This window comes from Capra hircus, chromosome 24 (genome assembly GCF_001704415.2).
Source record: "Capra hircus breed San Clemente chromosome 24, ASM170441v1, whole genome shotgun sequence".
Classification (NCBI taxonomy): Eukaryota; Metazoa; Chordata; class Mammalia; order Artiodactyla; family Bovidae; genus Capra; species Capra hircus.
Genome location: NC_030831.1, coordinates 2,376,186 through 2,401,681, shown reverse-complemented (window position 1 = coordinate 2,401,681; position 25,496 = coordinate 2,376,186). Strand labels below are relative to the sequence as shown.

At 46.7% G+C, this 25,496-nt stretch overlaps 1 protein-coding gene across 3 annotated transcripts in view; it reads left to right on the top strand.

Annotated features, from left to right (window-relative positions):
* Window positions 1-25,496, top strand: part of ZNF236 (zinc finger protein 236) — a 69,814-nt gene that overhangs the window by 20,024 nt on the left and 24,294 nt on the right. For all 3 annotated transcript variants that reach the window (XM_018039622.1, XM_018039621.1, XM_018039623.1), the window contains exons 8-21: window positions 963-1,166; window positions 2,116-2,344; window positions 8,384-8,656; window positions 9,315-9,518; window positions 12,180-12,321; window positions 13,042-13,302; window positions 14,489-14,742; window positions 15,397-15,498; window positions 16,091-16,242; window positions 17,612-17,715; window positions 20,466-20,617; window positions 21,360-21,572; window positions 23,189-23,471; window positions 24,936-25,039. In XM_018039622.1, coding sequence (XP_017895111.1) covers window positions 963-1,166; window positions 2,116-2,344; window positions 8,384-8,656; window positions 9,315-9,518; window positions 12,180-12,321; window positions 13,042-13,302; window positions 14,489-14,742; window positions 15,397-15,498; window positions 16,091-16,242; window positions 17,612-17,715; window positions 20,466-20,617; window positions 21,360-21,572; window positions 23,189-23,471; window positions 24,936-25,039 — 2,677 coding nt within the window. The remainder of the gene's footprint in view (window positions 1-962; window positions 1,167-2,115; window positions 2,345-8,383; window positions 8,657-9,314; window positions 9,519-12,179; window positions 12,322-13,041; window positions 13,303-14,488; window positions 14,743-15,396; window positions 15,499-16,090; window positions 16,243-17,611; window positions 17,716-20,465; window positions 20,618-21,359; window positions 21,573-23,188; window positions 23,472-24,935; window positions 25,040-25,496) is intronic.

Genomic DNA, 25,496 nt, shown 5'->3' with positions numbered 1-25,496 from the left:
TGCCTCGTGAGTGCGGCCAGCCGGTAGCTGGTATCAAGTCGGCAGCTGCCTCTTACCACGGAGAGGACAGGCCCAGTTTGTATTTTGTCCCCAAGCATGGGGCTCACATTTAGTGTTGGCTTTTTCCTTTCTCACTATATTTGTGGCTTGGGATGAGTCCTCAGCTTACTCTTGATCAGGGAGAGTGTTGTAATGATGTTCTAAAACTGGAGAGTAATCAGTCTTGTAATTAGGTCTTAAATTTTATTTTGGACTGAGTAGTTTTAAATAAAATTTTCAACATACAAATCAAGCAAATGTTAGAGTTTTTTTTTTCCTTTTCCTTTGGCAGTATGCAAATCAAGCGTGTAGGTGGAATGAGTTACCTGGAATGATAATCCAAGTCATTTAAAACATCTACATTCTCAGTAAAACGCTGAGAATGCCATGCAGGGGTTTGTCCTGATGTCCACCATGACAGTGTCTTGCGGGTTTTCTGACCCCACTGTCTTATGTGTGTATTTTCAGATTTCTGGGTGTCTGAGGAATCAGATTAGCTCTCCCCTTACATACTCTTGGCTGTGGCTTTACAGAGCTATTATTCCTCCAATGCCCCTAGTTTTCAGGAATCAAAAAAATTTTTAGACCACAGTGATTTCTTTCTTATTTTGTCTATTTGGTAACGTTTTTACTCCTTCATTTTAGTGACCAACGAGGGGATGCGGTTTGTGTGCTTAATCCCTCATCTTGAAGTAATCTCTACTACCATGTAAAAGACTTTAAAAGAGTTACAGAAAAATTCATTGAATACGTTCTTTTAAGAGCCAGTTTTGGTCTAACTTAAAAAGTCAGTGAGGCATATTTGGGATATTGTTAGATTTTTTTGCTCATAACAAAATAATGCTGGTTTCTTTTTTTTTTTTAATTGCTGTACGAATTAGCATACTTGTTTACCATTCTTAATGAACGTCGGTGTGTTTTAGGCCACGCTGTTTCAGACTTTACCTCTCCAGCAGACGGACGCCCAGGTCCCGTCGGCTCCCGGTCAGCAGAGCTCGCAGGTGGTGACCGACGTTATCCAGCAGTTGCTGGAGCTGTCAGAGCCGGGGCCGGTGGAGGCCAGCCAGCCGCCCCAGGCCGCCCAGCAGCTGAGCATCACCGTGGGCATCAACCAGGACATCCTGCAGGTGAGCCACGCTGCCCCCGCCATCGTGTCTGTCAGGGCTGGGGTCACCACTGGGAAGTCAGTATTCAGGGCTTGTCGGAGTAAAGGCATCTTCACGAGAAATGTATCCTAACTGAAACAATTATATTGAAACAAAACTTGCTTATTTGATTACTTATGGACAATGCGGATTTTGAAATGATTTATTAATCTATAAACAAAAGTTTTAAAAACCTAACTTTTTTGTCTGTAAGTGAGTTTTCTGGAAAAGAACAGGCTTTTCAGGGCTTTCTTATATCTGTCCCTGGTGACAGAGGGTGAGGACTATTTGATTCTTGCTCGAGCCCCTTGGAGACAGCGCCACGTGTCCTGACCGTGTGTGAGCATCTCTGCTCGCGTGGGGCTGGCGAAGGAGGGTGCACAGATGCCTCTCTCATTCTCCTCCCCCAGGCCCGCTCCACAGCCGTGGCCTTCACCCTCGCTCCCCTCCCTCTGTTTACTTGCTGATGGTAAATGCTGACCTGTGTGCTCCACCTTCGTGGTGACAAGTTGGCTGGGGAGTGAAGAGTCAGGTTGTCAGGACCTTGTGACAGCTGGTGTCCTGAGGGCGAAGCCCCTCTTGTCTCTTACCGCGATTCCCAGATGTGCTATAGACAACCAGGGTTGTCTGATACAATAGTTCTACCAGGCACTGTAATTAATTTTAATTCCCTTTAATTTTGAAACTCAAATGCTTGCCATGCCAGATTTTGGGTAGAACTGAGATGTCAGATTTCCAAAGGGACATTTCTACCTCCAGATCTGGACGTTTCGCTTATGTTAATAGAGGACTGCTTGGCGATGGAGGCTTTCCTCCTGGTGGGGTCGAGTCAGATTTCCGCAGGTCAGGCTTGCTTGTGTCTTTGTGATTGACTTTGGTGGGCAGGTGTGGGCGTCACCCCTCCTAACCTCCTAGTTCTGTTCTGTCTCAGCAAGCCTTAGAAAACAGTGGGCTGTCTTCAATTCCAGTTGCAGCGCATCCGAGCGACCCCAGCCACACCAAGGCCGCGGCAGCTCAGGGCCAGACCCCAGACGCTACGAGCATTTCAAGCGAGCCAGCTGACCCTACAGACACAGAGCAAGAGAAAGAGCAGGAAAGCCCAGAGAAGCTGGATAAAAAGGAGAAAAAGATTATAAAGAAGAAATCACCGTTTCTACCAGGTAATTTTAGCACGCGTCAAGGTTCCGACATTTGAGTGGTCAGTTGCTATTTAAGAGCCGTGTCCTCCTTTTTCCTTCTGAAGGGGGATGTGTTGTTGAAGACTCCTTTCTTCTCTACCCAATAGTGTTTGTTTGTGGTGAGCTTTGTTGAACTTGCCCCTTTTCCGCGGGTGGCTGACGTCCCGTGCTTGAGCCCTCCTTCCTGCCAGCCCTTCACGCCAGTCTCTGCTCCGTCATCCCCCAGAGCCCCCGCCTGATGCCCCTGAAGCCCCCCTGCCCCACCCTCGGCCCCTCCCCAGCGGCACCGTCTGCTCCCCGGCTCCCAGCCTTTGGAAGCCCGCCCCACCTGCATCTCTGCCTCCCCTCTGGGCGTCTGGATGCAAGTGCGTGCTGTGGGGGAGCTGGGTTCCTGCTGTCCCCTCAGCATCCTCGTGTCTGCCGAGCGGTGTGCGTCCCCATAGACATGGCTGCGTCACACAGATCTCCTTCCTTGCCCTCCTCTCTCGCTCTCTGGGGGACTCGGGCTGTTGTTGGAGGCCAGCTCACATCGCCGCCTCGTAGGAGCAGGGGTCTTCCTCTCTCAGTCCTGAAGACAAGCAGGACCCATGGTCCCCTGGGTCACTCGTGTGCAGCTGGAATGTGTGCTGTGCGTTTCCGCAATCCCTTGGGGCTCAGTTTGGCTCACCATGCAGGAGCAGGCCTTACTGTGTCTTTCATGGATAAGATAGATCCCTGCCTTTTGGGAGGAGTGTTCCTGTAAAAATGTTTGCTTAATGCAGTATCTGTTCTTGGGAGGTGTGGACTAACTGTCATCTGTGTTAACACTTCTTTCTGAGAACACATTTTCTCATTGCCAATGTGTGGTTGTGAAGTCTTTGATTCTCAGCCCACAAAACATCTTGGCCCTACTCTTGTTCTTCTCCCTCTTCTTTTGATCTGACCCTTCCTCCCCAAGTGAAAACAGGAGGATGGAACCCAAGCAGTTTATTGTCTGGGTTTTCCTGGGATCTGGAGAGGCAAGAAGGAAATAAGGGCCATTTCCACACATTTTTGTCAGCTGTGTGGTGGCCTTGGAGGTCCCACATTAGCCGTGCGTTCTTGGACATCTCCTTCTCGTACACCTGATAAACTGATGAAAACCCAACAGTCCCTGTGAAACGTTCATACAAGTTACAGCACTTGCTGTGCTGAACATACGGAGGTGCCCAGACGTGGCTGAGGGCAGGCCAGACTGGCCTCCGGAAGGTGCTGAAGGGGAAACTTCATCCCGGGTTGTCCTCCATCTTTGGGTTAGAAACGGCTTTCTCTTCTGCACTGAGCATCAGATGGAGATTTCAAAATGAAACTGCAGTTAACCCTATTGTACCTTATTTTAAAGTGGGGTGTTGTACTTACAGAGTTTATAAAAATATGGAGATTCCAGAATGGAACTGCAGTTAACCCTATTGTACATTATTTTAATATGCAATGTTGTACTTACAGAGTCTATAAAGATTATGTAAATTTTAATTTTTGAAATACTTGAATAAATATTTAGAGTACTGAGCAAGTTTATGTAGTTCTAGTAAATTTTAGGTTAAACGTGATCCTTACTATAGGTTGGAACAAGCTTTTTTTGTTTTAATCATCTCTGATGTTGTGATGATAATATCACTGGGGGCATGTTTCTATATACAGACACTCCTTTTGATTAAAAGGAGTCCCTCCTTTTATAGGAACCAGTATACTTTTGATGTAATGATCATTTCTGCAAACAAAAATACTTCTTCAGGGGTAGTTGATACCATCTGGTACCCTAAGAAGACCCTGAGCAAACTATTCTTGTCTCATAAGTCATAACATTTTCTTAACAGCTGATAATTAACTTTAATTACATTTCCAAGTTGAACATATATGGGAATCTAAAGCCATCACTCTGATTACTCAGTCTTGCGAAAATGAATATTTTTAGTAGAATTTGCTTTGTTGTTTTAAGAAGTATTTTTTGTATGAGTTAAATATTTAACAAATACTTCTATATTTATCATAAACCTTGTGACATGTAAATCATTGCTTCTTGTTGTTCAGTCGCTAAGTCGTGTCCGACTCTGCGACCCCACGGGCTGCAGCACGCCAGGCTTGCCTGTCCTTCACCATCTCCCAGAGTTTGGTCAAGCTCATGTCCATTGAGTCGGTGATGCCATCCAACCATCTTCATCATGAAGTTTTAATAAAGTCAGTTAACCTTTCAACTTTCTCATCTGTAAAAGGGGCAGTGATGGGGTAAATAAAAGAGAATCGAGTAGTGCCTGACACATAGTAAGTGTGTAATAAATACACATGTTTTTAAGTTTTTCTAGGAGTAGGCAGAACTGCTCATCGAGCGCGGTTCAGAAGGCACACAGGTGGGCGGTGGGTGCACCTTCCTGCCCTTGCCGGGCTCCCTGTGCCCCGCCTGCCCTCCCGGCCGCGGCCTCCCAGGTCTTGTGTCTCCCAGCAGGCACAGGCATGGTGGTGTGTATTCTGTGATGCTGCTTTTAGTGAGGTGTGCCATGCTGCGTGTGGTGTGTATTCTGTGATACGGTTTTTAGTGGGGTGTGCCATGCTGCGTGTGGTGTGTATTCTGTGATACGGTTTTTAGTGGGGTGTGCCATGCTGCGTGTGGTGTGTATTCTGTGATACGGTTTTTAGTGGGGTGTGCCATGCTGCGTGTGGTGTGTCTTCTGTGATACCGTTTTTAGTGGGGTGTGCCATGCTGCGTGTGTTGTGTATTCTGTGATACCGTTTTTAGTGAGGTGTGCCACGCTGTGTGTGCGGTTTCCACTCTTTGGCCTCCTAGTGTCTTATGTGCAAGATGCCACAACAGTGTTCTCTGTAGCGTGTGTTCTTCTCTGATTTGCTTGGCATTTGAGTTAAAAGGGAGAAGTATTTTTTGTTTTCATATAGCAGAAGGGAGAGATAGATTTTATGCTTATATAGCCAAATTTATCAGTGTTTTATGACTTTGGGACTTGTGTTAACACTTAGACTTCAACACTGGCATTATGGAAAAAGTGCCTTTCACCTAACACTTTTACACTTTGATTTTCTTTTTTTTTTTTAACATTATGAAATGACCACCACCATATGTCCACCTACCACCTGTGTACTTTTGTATTTTAGGCCAAATCTTTGACTGTTTTATTTTTTGTTGTTGACGGGCACCCAGCCACCCAAACACCATTATTCAGTCCTGTTCTCCCTGCTGAGATGTGGTGCCATCACCATCATACATTGCACTCTCAAGCCTGTGTGGGTCTTTTCTGGGCTTTATTCCAGTGACCTTTTTTTTCATGTGTTGTATACCAAATGGTTTTAGCTTTATTGTGTGTTTTATAACTAGGACACCTGGTCCTTTCTCACTTCACTTGTTTCAATTAAAGTTTTTTTTTTTTTTTTTTTTTACTATTTTCTCATATTTATTTTTTCACATGCACTTTAAAAACATCTACTAAACTTCCAGAACTAGTTCGGAAAAACTCCTGTTGGTATTTGTATGTGCCGTGCTAAGTCGTGTTAGTTGTGTCTGACTCTTTGAGACCCTATGGACCATAGCCCACCAGGCCCCTTGGTCCATGGGATTCTCCAGGCAAGAACACTGGAGTGGGTCGCCATGCCCTCCTCTGGGCGGTCTTCCCAACCCAGGGATGGAGCCCACTTCTCTTGAGTCTCCTCATCGGCAGGCAGGTTCTTTACCTCTAGCACCACCTGGGAAACCCTGGTATTTGTATGTAAGTGACTTAATTAGAGAGAACTGATGCCTTTGTAACTTTTTGTCTTTATACCAAAGAATAGGGTTAGTGTGGGATTATATGAAATCATGTGTGTGAAACTTTTGAAAATTGTAAAGCACTATATAATTGAAAGAATCATTCAGTAAAAAAAAATTAAAAAAGAATAGGGTATGCATTTCCACTTACTTAGATCTTCTTTTTTTTTCCTTCCATATTTTAGTAGTAGTTTAAAATTTTCTTCTGGATTTTGATTGTAGATAGGAATGGTGTTGATTTCCATAGATTAAAGTGTGGGCCTTTTTCTGAGTTTTAGTTTTTTAGGTGTATAGCCATATCATTTGTAAACAATAATTTTACCTTTTCCTGTATACTATGTGTTTTTGTATCTTACCTAGTTACATTGGCTAGCATCTGTCAAACATGAGAAATTAATGGCAGTGTGATAGTGAACTTTTTCCTGACCTTATTTAGTAGGACTGCTTTTAGTATTTTCCTAATAAGTCAAACATTTTATTGATAGATTTTATTCACCTCCTCCTGTTTTTAGGCAGTTTTTTATAAACTTAAAAATAGATGTTGAATTTTAGTAAATTCCTTTTCATCTTGAGGATGACTATATATGTTTTTTCCTTTTAAAATTTATTGATGTGTTTGAAGAGAAAAACTATTGCCCAACTCCAGGAAGGATTGCCATGTGGGAATGAAGAACTGGTTTTCTGGATCTTACATTTTGTCACAGGGTCAGAAATCTGGATTCAGTTTTCTCTTTCTAATACTGCCTGGGCCAAGCAAAATACTTGCAGGGCGCATTTGGAGCGTGTCAGGCTCCGGCTCCAGCTGCCAGTCTGTGTCTCTATTCCACTTTATTCCCAGAAATAATCAGAACCTGGTGACAGTTGTGTGTCATCTTACGTAATTAAAGATATATTTTCATTTCTGCTTGAAAAAAAATCTGGTCAAGGGAGGTGATTTCCAGACTTTAGCGAACAGAGACTTCCTTTTTGTACCTTGCTTTTCTGATTTGTCGTGGTAAGACATTTAGGTAATTATTGCACTTATCTAAAATAGTTTTTGTCTAATTAGTTTAAGCAATCTTATGTTTTAGACTTTCTCAATATGAGAAATATCACCATAGAATAACTGTTTTTCTCTCATTAAAAAAAAAAAAATTCCCTTGTCTCCTGCTCTTCCCCCCTGCCCCGCATGGTTTGTGTATGTTGCTTTCAGAAAAAATATTATTTTGGATTCTGTTACTTACCCTCCTTTCCTATGTTACTTATTCCTGCAAAGAGCATTATTTTCAGGAATATACATTTTCTCTCTTTGCAAATTCACTTGCCCATAAAGAAAATTCCTCGTATTTATTGTTATCAAAGAGAAGGAAACAACTTTTTCTCTTCCGCTAATAAAATAATGTCTGTACAGACACAGTTCAATAAACAGTGAAAATTTTCTGATGAATTTCCTCAACATGGCCCAAACCTTTTTGATTTCAAGTGGATTCTTATTGTAGGCATCTGTTTAATTTCTGATGAATAAATCTAATTAAAATTTTAAAAGGTGATTCTGTCAACTTAGAAATTTGCCAGTTTAGATATTATTTTACCTATTATATTTCCACAAATTCTACTTGTGATTTTTCTTCTGATGGAAATAGTTTTAAGCCTGGTTCAAGGTTGAATAAAAGTGTTTAGAGTTTTTCTATATTTGAAGAATTTTCTATATTTGTTCATGAATCATGAACTCATTTAAATATAGTATTTCTTTGTTTTAACTGTCTAGTTCCTTTCTATAGCACGAGAACTTACCATTTCCTAATCATTTTATTTATATTTTTATTAGGTTTTTTTTTTTGTATTTTTTATTAGTGATAACAGATCGGCTCAGACAAGACTTACTATAACTTCGCTCCTTCTCCTCTTGTTCCTTGAGTTAATTTTGTAGTAGTTGGATGAGATCTGCTGTTCTTTGCATTTCCAGCAGATGAGTCTATACTGCTCATTCTTGATTTATGCCCTACACCGTCTCCTTAGAGTTCCTCTCTCTCAGCCAGTGGTTTGTGTCTTCCTGAGCCTCTTAGGATTGTCTGCAGAATTCAGTCACAGTCGTCTTTCATTTCAGTTATTACGGAGATTTAAGCCTTCCCCACAGTTGATCACACACGCCCTCTGCCGTGGCAGAAAGCACACAGGCGTGGCGTGCGGTCTGCGTGCCCCCGGCCGCCGCAGGGTGTCTGCGCCTGGCTCCACTCGGTGCTGAGCCGGGCTGGGCCCGTCTCGCCCCCCAGGGTCGATCCGCGAGGAGAACGGCGTGCGCTGGCACGTGTGCCCCTGCTGCGCCAAGGAGTTCCGCAAGCCCAGCGACCTGGTGCGCCACATCCGCATCCACACCCACGAGAAGCCCTTCAAGTGCCCCCAGTGCTTCCGGGCCTTCGCCGTGAAGAGCACGCTGACCGCCCACATCAAGACGCACACGGGCATCAAGGCCTTCAAGTGCCAGTACTGCATGAAGAGCTTCTCCACCTCCGGGAGCCTCAAGGTGCACATCCGCCTGCACACAGGTGCGCGGGACGGCGGGGCACGGGGGGCCCGTGCGCGAGGGTGTCACGAGGCCGCGTGACCTTCTGTAGGCTGAACTGCATCCGCGCGAGCAGTCCTCGTGGAGCCCACGGCCGAAAGAGGGAGCACGTCACGCCCTCTTAGGGGTGAGGGCGGCAGCAGGGCGGGTGAGGAGGGAGCCGCTGGGGGCAGCGGGTTCTGACGCAGACCAGGAGCGTGCTCCTGCAGCGCCAGCGCTTGCCGCCGGTTTACCCAGCGCTGGCCCGGCTGAGCGCAGCGGAGACCTGAGCGTGTGGGTGCTGCCCGCAGGCCTGGGGCCGTGATGTGCTCCCAGTTACAGGCGGTGACGGCGTGAGGGGAGGCCCTCACGCAGCCTGGCGTCTCAAGGACGCCTGGTTGCTGGAGCACCGCTTTACCATTTTAGGCTTTCTCCTGAAAGTGGTAAATGCTCTGTTCACAAAAAATGCGCTTATTACGTGCCTTCACATCTATAAAGTGCACTGTATGCAGACAAGGGAAATAGCGGATAATATCCATGAAATAATACATATATATAACATGAAACGACAGATTGAGTATTCAAATCAATATTGCAATACTAGATTTTTATGCTGACCTTAAATGTATGTCTCTGGAATAATTCCATTGTCAATTGTTTAGGAGTCAGACCTTTTGCTTGTCCTCACTGTGACAAGAAGTTCCGAACCTCAGGCCACAGGAAGACTCATGTCGCCTCTCACTTTAAACACACGGAGTTGAGAAAGATGAGGCACCAGCGTAAACCTGCCAAGGTTCGCGTGGGCAAGGCGAATGTCCCAGTCCCTGACATTCCTTTGCAGGAACCGATTCTCATAACAGACGTAGGTAAGAGTCCCCTCCTTGGGTGCCTTGCAAGGTGGGGCAGTGTTGTGGTCTGCACAGATAGCTGTACGCATGGAGCGGGGGGAGTTATTGTGAATTGTTTTGCTCTGTGGGCCAGTATGTCCCACAGAGAAATTAAAATCCTAGTTCTGTCTGTCCCTTAGTCTGCTGCTCAGATTGTGTACCTGGCGAGAGGAAGTGGTGTGTGAGTGAGGGTGTTGGCATCCGAGGAGGACTGTTCCTCGGGGACCTGTCATGTGGGGCGCCCGGACTGCTGTGTCGTCTGCATCACAGATCATCCGCTGGGCGGCTCTCACCTTCTGATTAAAACAACAGTCTGCCAGCTTTTAAATTCTTTTTAGGCTTGATGTTATAATGAGGGGAAATTATGGTTTTGTTAACTAAAAAGAAAACACTGCTTATGAGAATTTTTGGAAAACTGTAGGTCTTAGAGCAAAGTTAAATTCATTAAATTCTGTGCAAGAATTTACGTTTTTATGCAGTTCCTGCATTTCATCATCTTAGGCAAGATATTCTAGTCTGTGAACAAAATTAGTATCAAACAAAATATGATTTGGTATAAATAAAGCTTAAATGATATAAAGAGAGATACTGTGGATTAATGTCAGTGGTAGTCCACTGATGATCAACAGTCATGAGCTTTTATGTATTTAGGTGCAGAGCATCAAAATATATAAACCAAAAACAGAAGAAAGGAGAAATACTCAAATTCTGCACCGTAGTGAGAGGTCTTCAATTAGATCAATTTAGACAGCAAGACTGAAGAGGATTTGAAGCACACATATAAAAAGGGTGATTTAATACCTTTAAAACTGTTTACTCCAAAGTACATGCTCTTTTAAATATGCATGAAGTAGAAGTTGATCACATTCTGGGGTATAAAGAAATTTCAGGTTTTCAAAAATAGAAACTGTAAAGGAAACAATCCTTTATTCTAGTTCAATGAAAACATAATAGAAAATAGCTATCTAAATTTTCATATAGAAAAGAAAGACTCAAAACTGCAATTACAAACATTTTATAAGCAGGTTGAATGGGCCAAAGCTGTTATCAGAGAAATTAAGAGTTTTAAGAAGTGTTTCTTACTAAAGAAGAATGAAAATAAATATATAACTCAAAAAAGTAGAAAAATGAAAAGTAACAAAAAGGAATTAATAAGTATAAAAATTGAAGACGATGAAATTCTAGTGAACATAATTTTACAACTTTTAGAAAATAAACAGATGACGACATGTCTCTGGTAAACTGAAGACTGAGAAAATGCCTATAGCGTTAGGAATGAGACTCAGTCTAAAAGCACAGGTGCAGATGAGATAAACACTTTGCAGGTACTCTGCACCTTTTTGCTAATACATTTGAAAATATAGATGAAATATATTTTTGTCTAGAGTGGTATATTTAGCAGAATTGACTCTAGAAGAAATGGAAAGCCCTGAAAGACAAGTTTAAGAGCATTCTCCCCCAGATACCAGTCTACAATGACTTTCTGTATGATTTCTACCAAGCTTCCTAGGAACTGTCATTCCTGGGGTGTTTAGTTGTTTAGTGTAGAGACACTGATCTGTGGTAGGTTAGAATACTTTGATGCTGTTATGCAGTTTCGGCAGCTCATAAAACCAAACAGCACAACAGACCAGGTTCACATAGTACGTATTTAATCTTCACCAACGTGATCTCCAGGACTGGCAAATGGGCAGACCTAACAAGCGGCTCAGAGATGTTCACATCCTGGCCGCCGCATGACTAGGAGGATGAACTACGCGCACTGGGCGAGCCGGGAGGAAGGAGTAGGTTTTAGGGCACAGGGTTGCGCTGTAACCTGCACCATCAGGGGCTGTCCAGAGAGCAGTGTGCTTGAGGAGCCTGCTGGTGACCCTCGCATGGAAGTGCAAGGCAGCTGAGGGGCAGGGAGTGTGGTGGGGCCTGTTCTTGGACGGAGGAGGCATAGCCCAGCTAGTGCTGACTGCGTGTGTCTTCCCCTTGTCGTTCCAGGTAGATATTAATTCAGAGGGTTCAGTGTATTTTTATCCTGAATTGCATAAATTATTGCGTGATGAAGACATACTTATCACACGGTCAGCCTAAGGGAATTCTTTATTCCTTGAAAGTATGTAAAACCTGAAGTACTTAAGATTGTCATTTTGCTGTTTGCAGATACTCCTTTAATAGAATTCCTATGAACACCCTGACTTTTTTAGAACCCAAAAGTGATACTGGAATTATTTCTGCCTTGAGTTTGTTGTAGTACCTAGGGTACAGTCTTCATACTGAACAAACATGAGTCCAAGAACTCGGACTGTCGACATGTCGATGCAGTTGTAGAAATCTGATGCCAGCAGGTGCTCACATAGAAAGCAGATGTGAGATCCGTGAGCAAGTGGCTCTAGAACCAAGAGAAGTAACTGTGGTGATATAGATATTCCTATATGTTGGAAAAAAAAATCTGTCTTACATTAGCTTTGTGTTTCCTGATAGGTGTTCTTTCAATAGCCAGTTCCTAACAATGAAAATAGCATTTAGTTGTTACATTGGAACCTAGCTTCTCAGGATTCTTATCTTCTGGGTAAAGCAGGCACCTTTTGACATTTAGCTTTTTTTGGTACATTGACAGTGAATTATTCCTGATTTTCCTTTGCTTTGTAGGTCTTATCCAGCCCATTCCAAGGAACCAGTTATTTCAAAGTTATTTTAATAACAATTTTGTAAATGAAGCAGATAGACCATACAAGTGTTTTTACTGTCATCGTGCCTATAAAAAGTCTTGCCATCTTAAACAACACATCAGGTAAGGTGACAGACTCAGAGATGGAAAGTGATTTAGTGGCCTGGTGACTTGTATAAATACTAATAGTGGTAGTGTTGACTCTTGTTGTTTAAAATGCCACTTCTGACCCCCGAATGTTGATTGATCGTTGGTATTCTACCCACCCCAGTACTCTTGCCTGGGGAGTTGCGTGGACAGAGGAGCCTGGTGGGCTGCAGTCCATGGAGTTGCAAAGAGTTGGATGTGACTGTGCAACTAAGACACACATCCACATTTTCACCCTGTAGTGTCTTGGCCAACATATTTTACCCACAGATGGCTCCTGATTTTTATTTACACGATTTTATTTTTCAGTTTTTGCAATTTCTAGGACTTGTCAGAGAAGTACTGGTTTGTTTCTTTAGGGTTAATGTTCTTTCACAGGTGTGTTCATCAGAGTTTAGGTTAATTATTGTCACTAGCAACAGTGAAAAGGAAGTAGAAACCTGCTCACAAGAGAGACAGTGAGGGGTCATGAGGAGAGGATGGAACGTGGATGGGGACGTGGGGTCTGGTTTTGTGTCAGGCGTGTACGAGCCCCAGGACTTTAGATGGGTCACCTGGGCATAGAATCTCAGGGGTCCCATTGGAATCAGGAAAGTGGGGGGCGATCAAGTGTGATAGTTACGAGAGTGCATTCTAAAGTATAAGGCGCCGTGAAAGCATAAGGTGCTCACTCATTACTGTTTTTATTCTTTTTAGGTCCCATACAGGTGAAAAGCCCTTTAAGTGTTCTCAGTGTGGAAGAGGCTTTGTCTCTGCAGGAGTGCTCAAAGCGCACGTGCGAACGCACACAGGCCTGAAGTCTTTCAAGTGTCTGATCTGTAACGGCGCTTTCACGACTGGGGGGAGCCTACGGCGACACATGGGCATCCACAATGACCTCCGCCCCTACATGTGCCCCTACTGTCAGAAGACGTTCAAGACCTCGCTCAACTGCAAGAAGCACATGAAAACCCACAGGTAGGTGCGGCTCTGCTGGCCGCCTTCTAGCCATCTGTGTAGTTACACGACTTTGGTGAGAGTGTTTTTAGGAAATAGTTGTCTTTGTTTTCCTGTATTATTACTTCTAGCTTGATCTAAGGAAGCTTCTATATCCGTGTTTAAGGATGTATTAAGAGCCATAGACTAAAGCATAACATTTTTATTTTTAATATGATATTGAAGTAGTCTGTGTTGCACTAAATGCTTTGTAAACTGTCTTAAACTGATCATCAGTAGTAGATAAAATGCTAGATAGACCGTGTCTATGGTAATTATGAAATGAATATTGCAAAAAAGAAAGTCGTGGTTGACTCCGTGACTTCTAGGCATATCATCAGTGTTACCTTACCTGCATGGTAATTACTCTAGGTTGTCGATCAAGGGAACATATGTTAGCTATCACACCATCTGTCAGTGCCGCTGACTTAGATTTTTGCTTGAGCAGAGGGCTGTCTTGTCTCTAGATGGAGTCCTTGCAGAAATTCATTTCTGACCACATCAGATCTGTATTTGAGCTGGGTTTTTTTTTTTTTTTTTCTTCAGGTTTTTGATTCACTCACTGAATTCATTGTTCATTTTTCTCTTTGAAAGAAAAGTTGTTGGCCTTGATGAAAATATGCTGGGTATATTTGTATATGGAAAAGTGATATTAACAGGAATAAGGCTCCTACAGAAAATGAACTTGGCCACATGCCTCGCCATCCAGATGCTGTAGCCAGTGGACCTGGTCACTGGGCGGAGTACGGCCTGGCAGGTCCCAGGACTTCCCACGTCTCCCACACATGTGTATAGTGCTGAAAGCAGTCTGGCAGAGCTCCGCCTCATTTCATGCGGGTCTTTTTCCCAGCACTTGGGCTCATTGCGCCATTTGGGTTGGAAGGGTTTTACTTTGAAACATGTGGCCTCTCTTGAATTTTTTTAAGCTTTAAAAAATTTCTTGTTGCCTTCAAGTCCATATCATCTGTGAAAGTGTTTAAGAATAAGGGGACATGATTTTTCTTTCAGAGTTATTAATAGTATTTAACTTTGAACTGGATTGCCATCGTGACTTCAAAACGAGATGAAGTAAATTTAGTGAGTAAACTCTAGCTTGGGCAGTAGCATCCCATGCCCCTGGTTTTCGCCCACACCTGACGCTGTGGACTGTGGTTGGTTCCCTTTGCAGATACGAGCTCGCCCAGCAACTCCAGCAGCATCAGCAGGCCTCCTCCATGGACGACGGCACTGTGGGCCAGCAGCGCATGCACGCGTCTACCCCGATGCAGGTGGAGGTCGAGAGCGAGGCACTGCAGCCCAGCGCCGAGGCCGCGGCCGCCAACCCCGGGGCCATGCTGGAGCTGGGGCCGCCGCACGGCGTGAGCGCCGAAGAGGCGGGGCTGGGCCCGCAGATGGCGGGGCAGCCTTTGGAGGCAGAGGAAGGTGAGCTTTACCTCCTAAGAGTTTGCAGCCTGTGTCCCCCAGTCCTTCTTGGTCCTCTCTGACTGTTGCGGTCATGACCTTGCTGTGTGTACTTGTGAGCATTTGCGAGGCATTTGGAGCTATAGACATAGGACCTTCCAATACGTACTTTTTGTAGCCCACTGTTACCCCGAGGACACCTAGAAGCCTTTGGTCTTCATGCGTGTTCATCTGTGTGATTGTGTGTGCTCTGTTCCAGCGACTCCCAGTCTCTACAGGGTGAGGCTGCCAGCCTTCTGTCCCTGGAGCCTCGACTCCTCGTCCAGTGCGCTGCCTCTTGCAGGAAGATCTCACTCAGAAAGCTGTCCACTTCCCTGGGGACACCGAGCTTAGTGACAGAGTCCGGCCCAGGGTCTCCTACAGGCCTACAGACAATTGGCTGGCCAGCTGACTGTTTTGTTACGGTCCCAAAATGTATCTGGTCTATGATCAGGATTTTGTAGTTTTTACCCCCAAATGTATAAATTTGTATACACTATGTTTGCATTGTCTTCCTACTGTCTTTTCAAAATAAGGAAGCTGAGTTTTGGGAAAAAAGAAACCTATCCTTTTGGACAGACTGGTAGGCCTGCGGTAACTTCCAGGTCTGTGAGCCCCTCTTACTTCTGTCTTCAGACAGGTTCGTGGCCCCACAGCAGGCCCTGCAGGGGCACGTGGACCAGCTTCACGAGCAGGCACCCCCTCAGCAGTCCTTCGAACCGGCTGGCTTGTCTCAGGGTCAGTGGTGGGTCTCACCTGGGGCTTAATAATGAGCGGTACCTGGCTGGGCTTAACTTTACAGCAACTTCGAGAGCTTCCTTTAACACTCTTCTGGAATGTATGATTTCAAACCGCATGCTTTTTTACATGGATATGTTGTGTGTGTGTGTGTGTGTGTGTGTGTGTGTGTGTGTGTGTTAATGCTCTTCTGGAATGTATGATTTCAAATCGCATGCTTTCTTATCTTACATGGGTATTGTGTTTATGTGTACATGTGTATGCACACGTTATTTTGTAGTCTGTTCAGGTTTTCCAGAAAGTGATTTTAATAATCACGCTACATGTGGTTTCTAGCCAAGGAAAGGAAATTGAGTAGCAATTGGGACTTAGAAGTAAGTGCGTCCTGGTGGCTGGTCTGTCTGCTGGCCCTGTGAGGATGCAAGCCTGTGCGCAGGTCGCTTCAGAGCCTGCTGATAAGACTGGTTCTAGCTCAGAAAGCACACTTTACTTTAATTAGCTTTGTTTGTAAAACCAGCCTTTTTTGTTTTTCTTGTGTGTGTGTGTAGCTTTAGTATTTTTGGTGAAACTCACGTTTTCTGACTTGTTTCAGGTTTTACAGTGACTGATACATACAGTCAGCAGACCCCGTTCCCCCCTGTCCAGCAGTTACAAGATTCTAGCACACTGGAGTCCCAGGCCCTCTCCACGAGCTTCCACCAGCAGAACCTCCTTCCCGTGCCTGGCACCGACACCATTAATGTAGTGAGTGTTACAAAAGTGTCCTCATGAGCAGATTCTAGCTTATTCTTCACTGTAATTTTTTAGGTGCCTGGCACCGACACCATTAATGTAGTTAAATAAGAATAAGCTAATTCTAGCTTGTTCTTCACTGTAATTTTTTAAATTCACTTACTTAAGAGCGTATGCATGCTCGTTACAGCTTTAACACTGTTGCATCACCTGTGAAAACTGGAATGTTTGTCATATAGGGCTTCTTTTCCCTTAAAACATTTTTGTATGACTTTAAGATTTCATTCCCATCACGTGGCTTGACATTTTCGGTTAAAAGTCAGGGAAGTCAGGATAGTGGAACGGACTTTGGTAACATCTGAAGGATATCATGGTGCTTTAGCAATCAACCCTGAACATTTTAATCTGTGGGATCTTGAAAGAAACATGTTAGAATGCATGCTAACAGACTGAATATAAATATTGAGATGCATCATTTGAGATTTTATTTCTTAGTCAAGTTGGGCTTCCCTGATAGCTCAGTTGGTAAAGAATCCACCTGTAATGCAGGAGACCTTGGTTTGATTCTTAAGCCAGGAAGATCTGCTGGAGAAGGGATAGGCTACCCACTCCAGTATTCTTGGGCTTCCCTTGTGGCTCAGCTGGTAAAGAATCTACCTGCAATGTGGGAGACCTGGATTCGATCCCTGGGTTGGGAAGATCCCCTGGAGAAGGGAAGGGCTACCCACTCCAGTATTCTGGCCTGGAGAATTCAGTCCATGGGGTTGCAAAGAGTCGGACACGACTGAGTGACTTTCACAAGTTGGAGGCATGTAAGTTTTTGTTCTGGTGTTGATTTTGCCGTTCTCAGAAATCTTTCAGTGGTGGTGGGATGATGGGCCCGTCAGTTGTTTCCCTCTTCAAGAGCCCCTGTGGGAAGCTTTTAGCCAAGTGGAAGACCTGGATCCTCCAGTGAAACTTTAAGGGCCTATTTTCCTAGCTGCCACTCCTGGACTGGGAATGTGCTTCCCCCAACGCTGTGACTTTGTAGCAAGCAAGGAGACTGAATATTTTAAGAAAGTGGGGCTTTTTGTTCACTCTCAGTAAGAGCAGAGCAAGTGTAAGTATGGTCTCTTAACATACGTGGAAAATATGGCAAGATCAGTTTCATGCTTGGATAAACTTTGTATTAAACAAGTTAATGGAAGATAAATATTTCTTTAATAAAATTGGTATAAATGATTTTTGTTGTTTTATTTGGCCCAAATGATTGCAGTGGCCTAATTGGGCTTTCTCCATCATTAAATCCACATTTATGATTATGCTTATCCTTGGTTGTCAGGTGTTTATGTTCATTCATAGATATTCAAGTACTCCTCTCTGTGCTTCCATTACATTTTAGACAACTCGTTTGATTCAGGAGTCCCCCCAGGAGGAGATGGACCTGCAGCCTCCGCGCCCCCCGTTCCTGGAGGAGGCGGAAGAGCAGAGCCGGCGCTCCTACAGGTACGCGAGCCTCCCGCGGTGCCAGGCTCCTGCTGCTGCACTTGCAGCCGTGCCACTGTGCCTCGTGCCCACAGTACCACTCCTGCGGCCCCACAAAGGCTCTGCGAAGACACCGGCTCGCCAAAGCATGTGTAGCCAATAAGCGATGTGGCTGGAGTCGGGACGCAGCAGGCTGTCCCTGTAAAGCGTCTGCTGCGGCTTCCTGTCCCCACTGCAGGCGGCTGCTGCCTCGTTTTCAGAAATGGCTTAAATTTCTAACATGCCATGTTGTCCCAGGGTCTTTGTGTGCTTTATATAGAACCGCCAACATTTTATTCACACTCTGATTTATCCATTGACACGTATTTGTTCATGTTTAATTTGGGATTTTGCATTGACATCTTTAGGTGAGACTAGTGAAGTGTTTTCTCATGATTCCTCTGTGACAGCTCCCTAGGCTTTCCTGAAATTCATCGCTTTCCAAGAACTTGCTGTGTGCCAGCCTGTGTGCTTTGTGTTCCTTCCTATCACAGATGAGAGCCTGGAAATAGGAAAATAGGGAAATAAAATGATTTTTCTAAATATTCTTCTTAATAATATATGAATGGGAATGTTGAAATTTACAATTATTTCATCCTTAATATGTTTCATAACACCCAAGAGGAGAATAACACTGGATATTTATATATTATTCAGAATAGCTCTGTTTTGTGAAAATATTTTACCAACCAGCATGTATTAATTGACGTTTCCAGGTGTCTAGACTCAGGTGGTTCTGATCCTACTGCAGCAGAAGGCTTTGCAGTGTTTTATGACTTCATAAAGAAAACAGCACTTAAAAAGTTTCCTGTTATGTTTAAAGGAATAGTTTCTAATTAATCAACTATTTTGTTTAGGATTGCTATAGGTTTTACTAACTTTGAAATAAAATCATTGCGGATATAAGCAGAATCTGATCTAACACATTTTTGTTGCTAGCATCTTGCAGTTTTGTATAAACGTTGGTGCACACACTTCCTCTCTGTGACAGTTCTGCTTGACTGTATATAATTGTTGGTGCACATACCTCCTCCCTGTGACAGCTCTGCCTGACTATATAACTGTTGGTGTGCACACCTCCTCTCTGTGACAGTTCTGCCAGACTGTGTATAACTGTGGGTGTGCACACCTCCTCTCTGTGACAGTTCTGCCAGACTGTATGTAACTGTTGGTGCTCACACCTCCTTTCTATGACAGTTCTGCCTGACTGTATATAATTGTTAATGTGCACACCTCCTCTCTGACAGCTCTGACTGTATAACTCTTGGTGTGCACACCTCCTTTCTGTGACAACTCTGCCTGACTGTATGTAACTGTTGGTGCTACACCTCTCTGTGACAGTTCATCCTGACTGTATATTACTGTAGGTGCACACACCTCCTCTCTGTGACATATCTGCCTGACTCTATAACTGTTGGTGCGCACACCTCCTCTCTGTGACAGCTCTGCCTGACTGTATATTACTGTTGGTGCTATACCTCTGTGACAGTTCTGCCTGACTGTACGTAACTGTTGGTGCGCACACCTCCTCTCTGTGACAGTTCTACCTGACTGTATATAACTGTTGGTGTGCACACCTCCTCTCTGTGACATATCTGCCTGATTGTATGTAACTGTTGATGTGGACACCTCCCCTCTGTGACAGTTCTGCCTGACTGTACGTAACTGTTGGTGTGCACACCTCCTCTCTGTGACAGTTCTGCCTGACTGTATGTAACTGTTGGTGTGCACACCTCCTCTCTGTGACATATCTGCTTGATTGTATGTAACTGTTGATGTGGACACCTCCCCTCTGTGACAGTTCTGCCTGACTGTATGTAACTGTTGGTGTGCACACCTCCTCTCTGTGACAGTTCTGCCTGACTGTATGTAACTGTTGGTGTGCACACCTCCTCTCTGTGACATATCTGCCTGACTCTGTATAACTGTTGGTGCAAACACCTCCTCTCTGTGACAGTTCTGTCTGACTGTATATAATTGTTGATGTGCATACCTCCTCTCTGTGACAGCTCTGTCTGACTGTGTATAACTCTTGGTTTACACACCTCCTCTCTGTGACAACTCTGCCTGACTGTAACTGTAGGTGCACATACCTCCTCTCTGTGACATATCTGCCTGACTCTATAACTGTTGGTGCGCACACCTCCCCTCTGTTGCAGTTCTGCCTGACTGTATGTAACTGTTGATGTGGACACCTCCCCTCTGTGACATATCTGCCTGACTGTATGTAACTGTTGGTGTGCACACCTCCTCTCTGTGACATATCTGCCTGACTGTATGTAACTGTTGATGTGGACACCTCCCCTCTGTGACAGTTCATCCTGACTGTATGTAACTGTTGGTGCGCACACCTCCCCTCTGTGACAGTTCATCCTGACTGTATGTAACTGTTGGTGCGCACACCTCGCCTCTGTTGCAGTTCTGCCTGGCTGTATGTAACTGTTGGTGCACATGCCACCTCTCTGTGACAGCTCTGCCTGTTTATAATTGTTGGTGTGCACACCTCCCCTCTGTGACAGTTCATCCTGACTGTATGTAACTGTTGGTGCGCACACCTCCTCTCTGTGACAGCTCTGCCTGACTGCACCTCACTGCTGGTGCGCACACCTCCTCACTGTGTGAGCTCTGCCTGACTGTGCATAACTGTTGGTGGAGAGTGCTCGCTCTCCTCCAGCCTGGGGTGCCTCGCTGGTGACCGCGCTGCGTGCTGACGTGGTCTGCATTGTGCCCAGGTGTGACTACTGCAGCAAAGGCTTTAAGAAGTCCAGCCACCTGAAGCAGCACGTGCGCTCACACACAGGGGAGAAGCCCTACAAGTGCAAGCTCTGCGGACGTGGCTTCGTCTCCTCCGGGGTCCTCAAGTCCCACGAGAAGACGCACACCGGTCAGTCTGCCTAACGCTGAGCGCAGTGTGGTTCTGTGTGTTCACAGGTTGTGTCGCCACCCCACAGCCCTATTCTAGAGCGTTCTCGTCACGCCCTAGAGGAACCCCCACTTGCCTCCGCGCCCAGCCCCCAGCAGCCGCCGCCAGCGTCCTGCCTATGCACGTGCCTCCTCTGGGCATTTCCCATCAGAGGAGCCGGGCGCCCCGCTGCCTCTTGTCGCTGGCCTACCCCCTCAGCAGGCGCTCAGGGCTCTTGCGTTGTAGCTTGTGTCCCCCTCCCGTCGCGTTATGGCCGAGTCCGAGTCCAGGGCGTGGGGAGAGCACATCGTGCTCGTCCACTCATCATTGTTGGACGGCTGAGCTGTTGCCATTGTTTGGCTGTCAGACTTGTGGACGCAAGTTTTCACTTCTCTGTTTAGGAGTGGACTGTTTAAAGCCTGGGCTTGATCAAAACCACTTTCCAGAGGGGCTGTGCCATTTTCCTTGTCCACCAGCACTGATTTCACATCTTGTCAGTGTGTCCTGTAGTCTCTCTGCTCCATCATGACCATCCTTAGAACACCTGACATCAGCTTCCATCTTCTTAAAGCAACCTCCTCTTAAGACACCCTCGGTTCCTAAGAGATAGGAGGCCACAGCAAGCAAACGGTCTTTAGTTTTGTGCTGACTGAGCGCCTCCTCGTTTGCTCTGACGTGTGGCTTCAGGTAGTGAGGTGTGTCTGCACGTCGTTTGTCGCCGCAGGAGTCAAGGCCTTCAGCTGCAGCGTGTGCAGCACCGCCTTCACCACCAACGGCAGCCTCACCAGGCACATGGCCACGCATGTAAGCGCGAAGCCCTACAGGTGTCCGTTCTGCGAGCAGGGTTTCCGGACCACCGTGCACTGTAAGAAGCACATGAAGACGCACCAGGCAGCCGCCTCGGGCGGGTCAGCGCCAGGAGACGCGGACGGAGGAGGTGCGGCCCCTTGGCTGAGTCAGGTTTATTAACCGGTGCTTTAGTGGCTCATTCACTTCAAAGGTGATCGGTACATCAGCATTTCCCTTTCCGATTATGGAAGCAGTACATGCTCTTTGAAAGAAAGGTTCAGGAAGGCGCGAACAGGAAGTTGTGTATCTCACTGGTCACCTCTCACCAAAATGCCAGCATCCCGTATGGCACAGTCGCCCACCTGTGCACGCACACACGTGTAGGTGGATCTCAATTCCTTAACCCGGAGCAAATCACATCCCATGCAGTGTTGTCGTCCACTTCATCTTTCCTCCACTGATGTTCACTGCAGACACACTGGTCACGGGTGAGCACAGGTCTGCATCAGTTCACACAACTGCACCGATTCTGTTTGGTTCATGACATGAGTGCCTGTTATGGACATGTAGCGGGTGCCCAGGGTTTCCGTGTGGCAGGGAGAGTGCTCCCCCATGACACTGTGCCCACCACGTGTGTGCTCTCACCCTGAGGGGCACCAGATGCCGTGGGGAGCTCACTCAGCGTTAGGTGAGGATTTACCCCATTCCCATGCCGAGTGTAGTAATCCTAAGAGTGTTATTTTGTGCTTACACTTTTTGTTCTTACCAGATGGGTTTTTTTGAGCCAGTTCCACGAGTAGGATTCCAGTGATAATGTGCATGTTTGGCAGTGTGCAACGTGCATGTATTTTGGCGTGTTGACATGTGACGCCAGTACACAGCATTCGGACTTTTGTAACCGATGTTGTCCCACACACAGTGTGAGCTGTGCTTTTTCACACAGTGTCCTGGGCCTGGGCTCCCGTCTGTGCTGTGCGTTTACACCTCTGGCGCCTGATGTCTGTGGAGTGGACGTGCTGTGCGGGGGGCAGGGCGGGGAGGACCGTGAGCTGGTTGGTAGCTCACTGCTCTGGCTCTGCCCACTGTCCACTTTGCTATTTAGTGTTTCTCTTGTTTTTTTAAACATTTTTTAGCCATCTGTGCAGTAATGATGTCCCTTCTCTCCCCTAGCCAAAGCTTTTTTACTTCTCAGTGACATTTTAACAGCAGCTTATTCCTATTTGTAATGAATGTAAATATGTCCTTACATTTCACTGAGAGAATACTTAAAACACATATTTTTAAGTGTATGTGTGTTTTTTTCCTTTCAGTAAGTCTTTTTAATTGAGAGCTGTTTGCTGACTATCAGTTGGGTCTCTCCGTTTGGGCTGCGTGTTTTCTCAGGCTAACTCCCTTTGTGCTATACTGGTGAACACACGTCTGTGAGTACGTCTGTGAGTATGAACGTGTGGACTCCTGTGGATGCTGAGCCTCTCAGAGCTCACTGCTGGCCTGGCTGCAGGGGTGGGGGCCGTAGCTGCAGCGTCCTCCCCGTCAGCGATGCCTGCGCTGGGGCGCCGCCTTCCCCATGCAGCTCCTTTACCAGGGACTGCGGCCCCCTTCTCCATAGGCAGTGGTGAGAAGAAACCATTTTCCATCCCACAGATAGCTTCACTCAGCTGCAGACTCTAACCTTCGACATTTAAGGCACATGTTCATTTTTGGTGGTTCTACCATGACTCAGTGTCCCTTAGGAGCTGGTCCTTTGTCCCGTGTGTCGTTTAGAGATGGGTCTGGAGGAGGAGGAGGACGGCTCCGAAAGAAGCACGTCCCGGAAGGCGCGCCCGGAGGTCATCACCTTCACCGAGGAGGAGACGGCGCAGCTGGCCAAGATCCCGCCGCAGGAGAGCGCCACGGTCTCAGAGCAGGTGCTGGTGCAGTCGGCTGCTGAGAAGGACCGCATCAGCGAGATGAAGGACCGGCAGGCCGAGCTGGAGGCCGAGCCCAAGCACGCCAACTGCTGCTCCTACTGTCCCAAGAGCTTCAAGAAGCCCAGTGACCTGGTCAGGTGCGGCAGGCAGTGGCTCTGGGGGGTGGGGGGTGGTGTGTGCTGGGCCCCCTTGCTCCTCACGCTGTGCCATCTGAACCCGGTCCCCCGGGGGGCACCCTGCTTTCTCCGTCTGTGTTCCGGGCTGGGGCGTGTTAGAGGCTTCTCTCAAGCTTCTTCAGCACGTTAGTCCGAAGTCCGCTTGCTCTGTAGGTTCTTCCCTATGCTTTTTTCTGTGTGACTGTGGGGGCAGTGAAGAAAGTTAAGAGTTAGCGAGGACGTCAGGCCCGGAGTTGGCGGCCCCAGGTGCCACCTGCCCACAGCCCAGGGGGAGGGCCCCGGGGCGGGGCAGCGATTGACTGAGGTCTGGCGGCTTGTGGGAGATGGCTGGGGTGGGGGCTCCCGGGAGGAAGGCCACTGTGCAGTGCTCCCGACCTTGGAAAGCGCCTCACAGACAGCATGGCGGACACTCGCCTCTGCTTAAGGAGGTGGAGCTAATGGAGGGCCAGGGCCGAGGGTGACGGGAGGGAGCGCCATCGGGGTTGAGTATGTGGGTTGAGCACGGTGGAGGGTGGGGGCGATGGAGCTGGCTGCTCCGGGAGCCCAGCAGGTGTCCTGTCCTCTTCACACAGGACCTTGTGCGGGGCGGGAGGCCTGGGGGCCCGAGGCGCTGCTGGTTTGGTGATACCCTTTGGAGCGCGGCCAGCAGCGGCCAGAGCCCTGCTGGTGAGCGCCTGGTTCTCGGCGCTGAGCCCTGCTGCCGTGTGTTCTGCGGGCACCTGTGTGGGCGCGGGCTCAGGGCTGACGCCCACCGCCACAGGCCTCAGGCTGGTGCTGTTTCTGGCCCCCAGTCCCTGAACGCCTGCCCTCCAGCCACCTGCCAACAGTGGGTCATCAGGCGGGCAGGACAGCAGCATCTTGTCGTCGTAACTGACTCCCTTTGATTTGGAGTCTGGGCAGATACCTTTTCATGTGGCCTTTGGATGCATGTGTTTCTTTCCTAAGCTGCCTGTCCGTTGCCTACGTTTCTCTTGTGATATCTGTTGTCTTACTGCTGATCTGTAAGAGCTCTTTGGTTTTTAAGAAAATCAGCCCTGTTATCATTGGTCTTGGAGTTACTTTTTTGTTGGTGGTATTTTTTGTAAAGAGTAAAGCTGAAAATTGTTTTTTATGAAAATTTTTATTTTGCTGAATTTATTTAGTACACTGTTGGTGTTTAGTTGATCAGTTGTGCCCCACTCTTTGCGACCCACTCTTTGGACTGTAGCCCGTCAGGCTCCTCTGTCCATGGAAGAGGCGAGAATACTGGACTGGGTCGCCGTTCCCTCCTCCAGGGGATCCTGCCAACCCAGGGACTGAACCCTCGTCTCCTGCACTGCCGGCAGGCTCTTTACCACTGAGCCCCCAGGGAAGGCCTATCCATAGCTGTGAATTTAAAAGCATTAGGTCATTTGCAACATCTAATTGCAAGTGCTTCCCGGCCAGGCATGTTCGAATCCACACTGGAGAAAAGCCATATAGATGTGAGGAATGTGGGAAGAGCTTCACAGTGAAGTCCACCCTAGACTGCCACGTGAAGACTCACACAGGTAGGAGCAGACACCAGCACGGCACTGTGTGCCTCCCGACACTTGTTCCTCTGCGTTTCGAACACAGACTTGTCGAGATTATAGAAAGCTTAAAAATCAGGAATCATGAAGAAATGAATGTACAAGATTTGAGACTCCTGATCTAACACTGAAGGAAAGGATCTGGGTCTCCAGTGTGGAGTTACCGGCTGTCACTCAGACTTAAATACCTGTGTTAGTTAGAAAGATTACCTCCTGGTCTGGTTCAGGCTGAGAAGACCACAGTGATAGGCAAACTCACCCTTACTAAAATCTGAGCGCAGAGACCCTGATGCACGGTGCAGTGTGCCTCTGTATCGTGAAAGACGGAACTCCAAACTCAGGTCCTAAACAGTGCTTTCCAGCCACATGTCCTGGGGCCCTGGGAGCGCGGCGGTGAGGGGGTGGGGAAGGTGGACGCAGCACGTGGGTCCAAGGC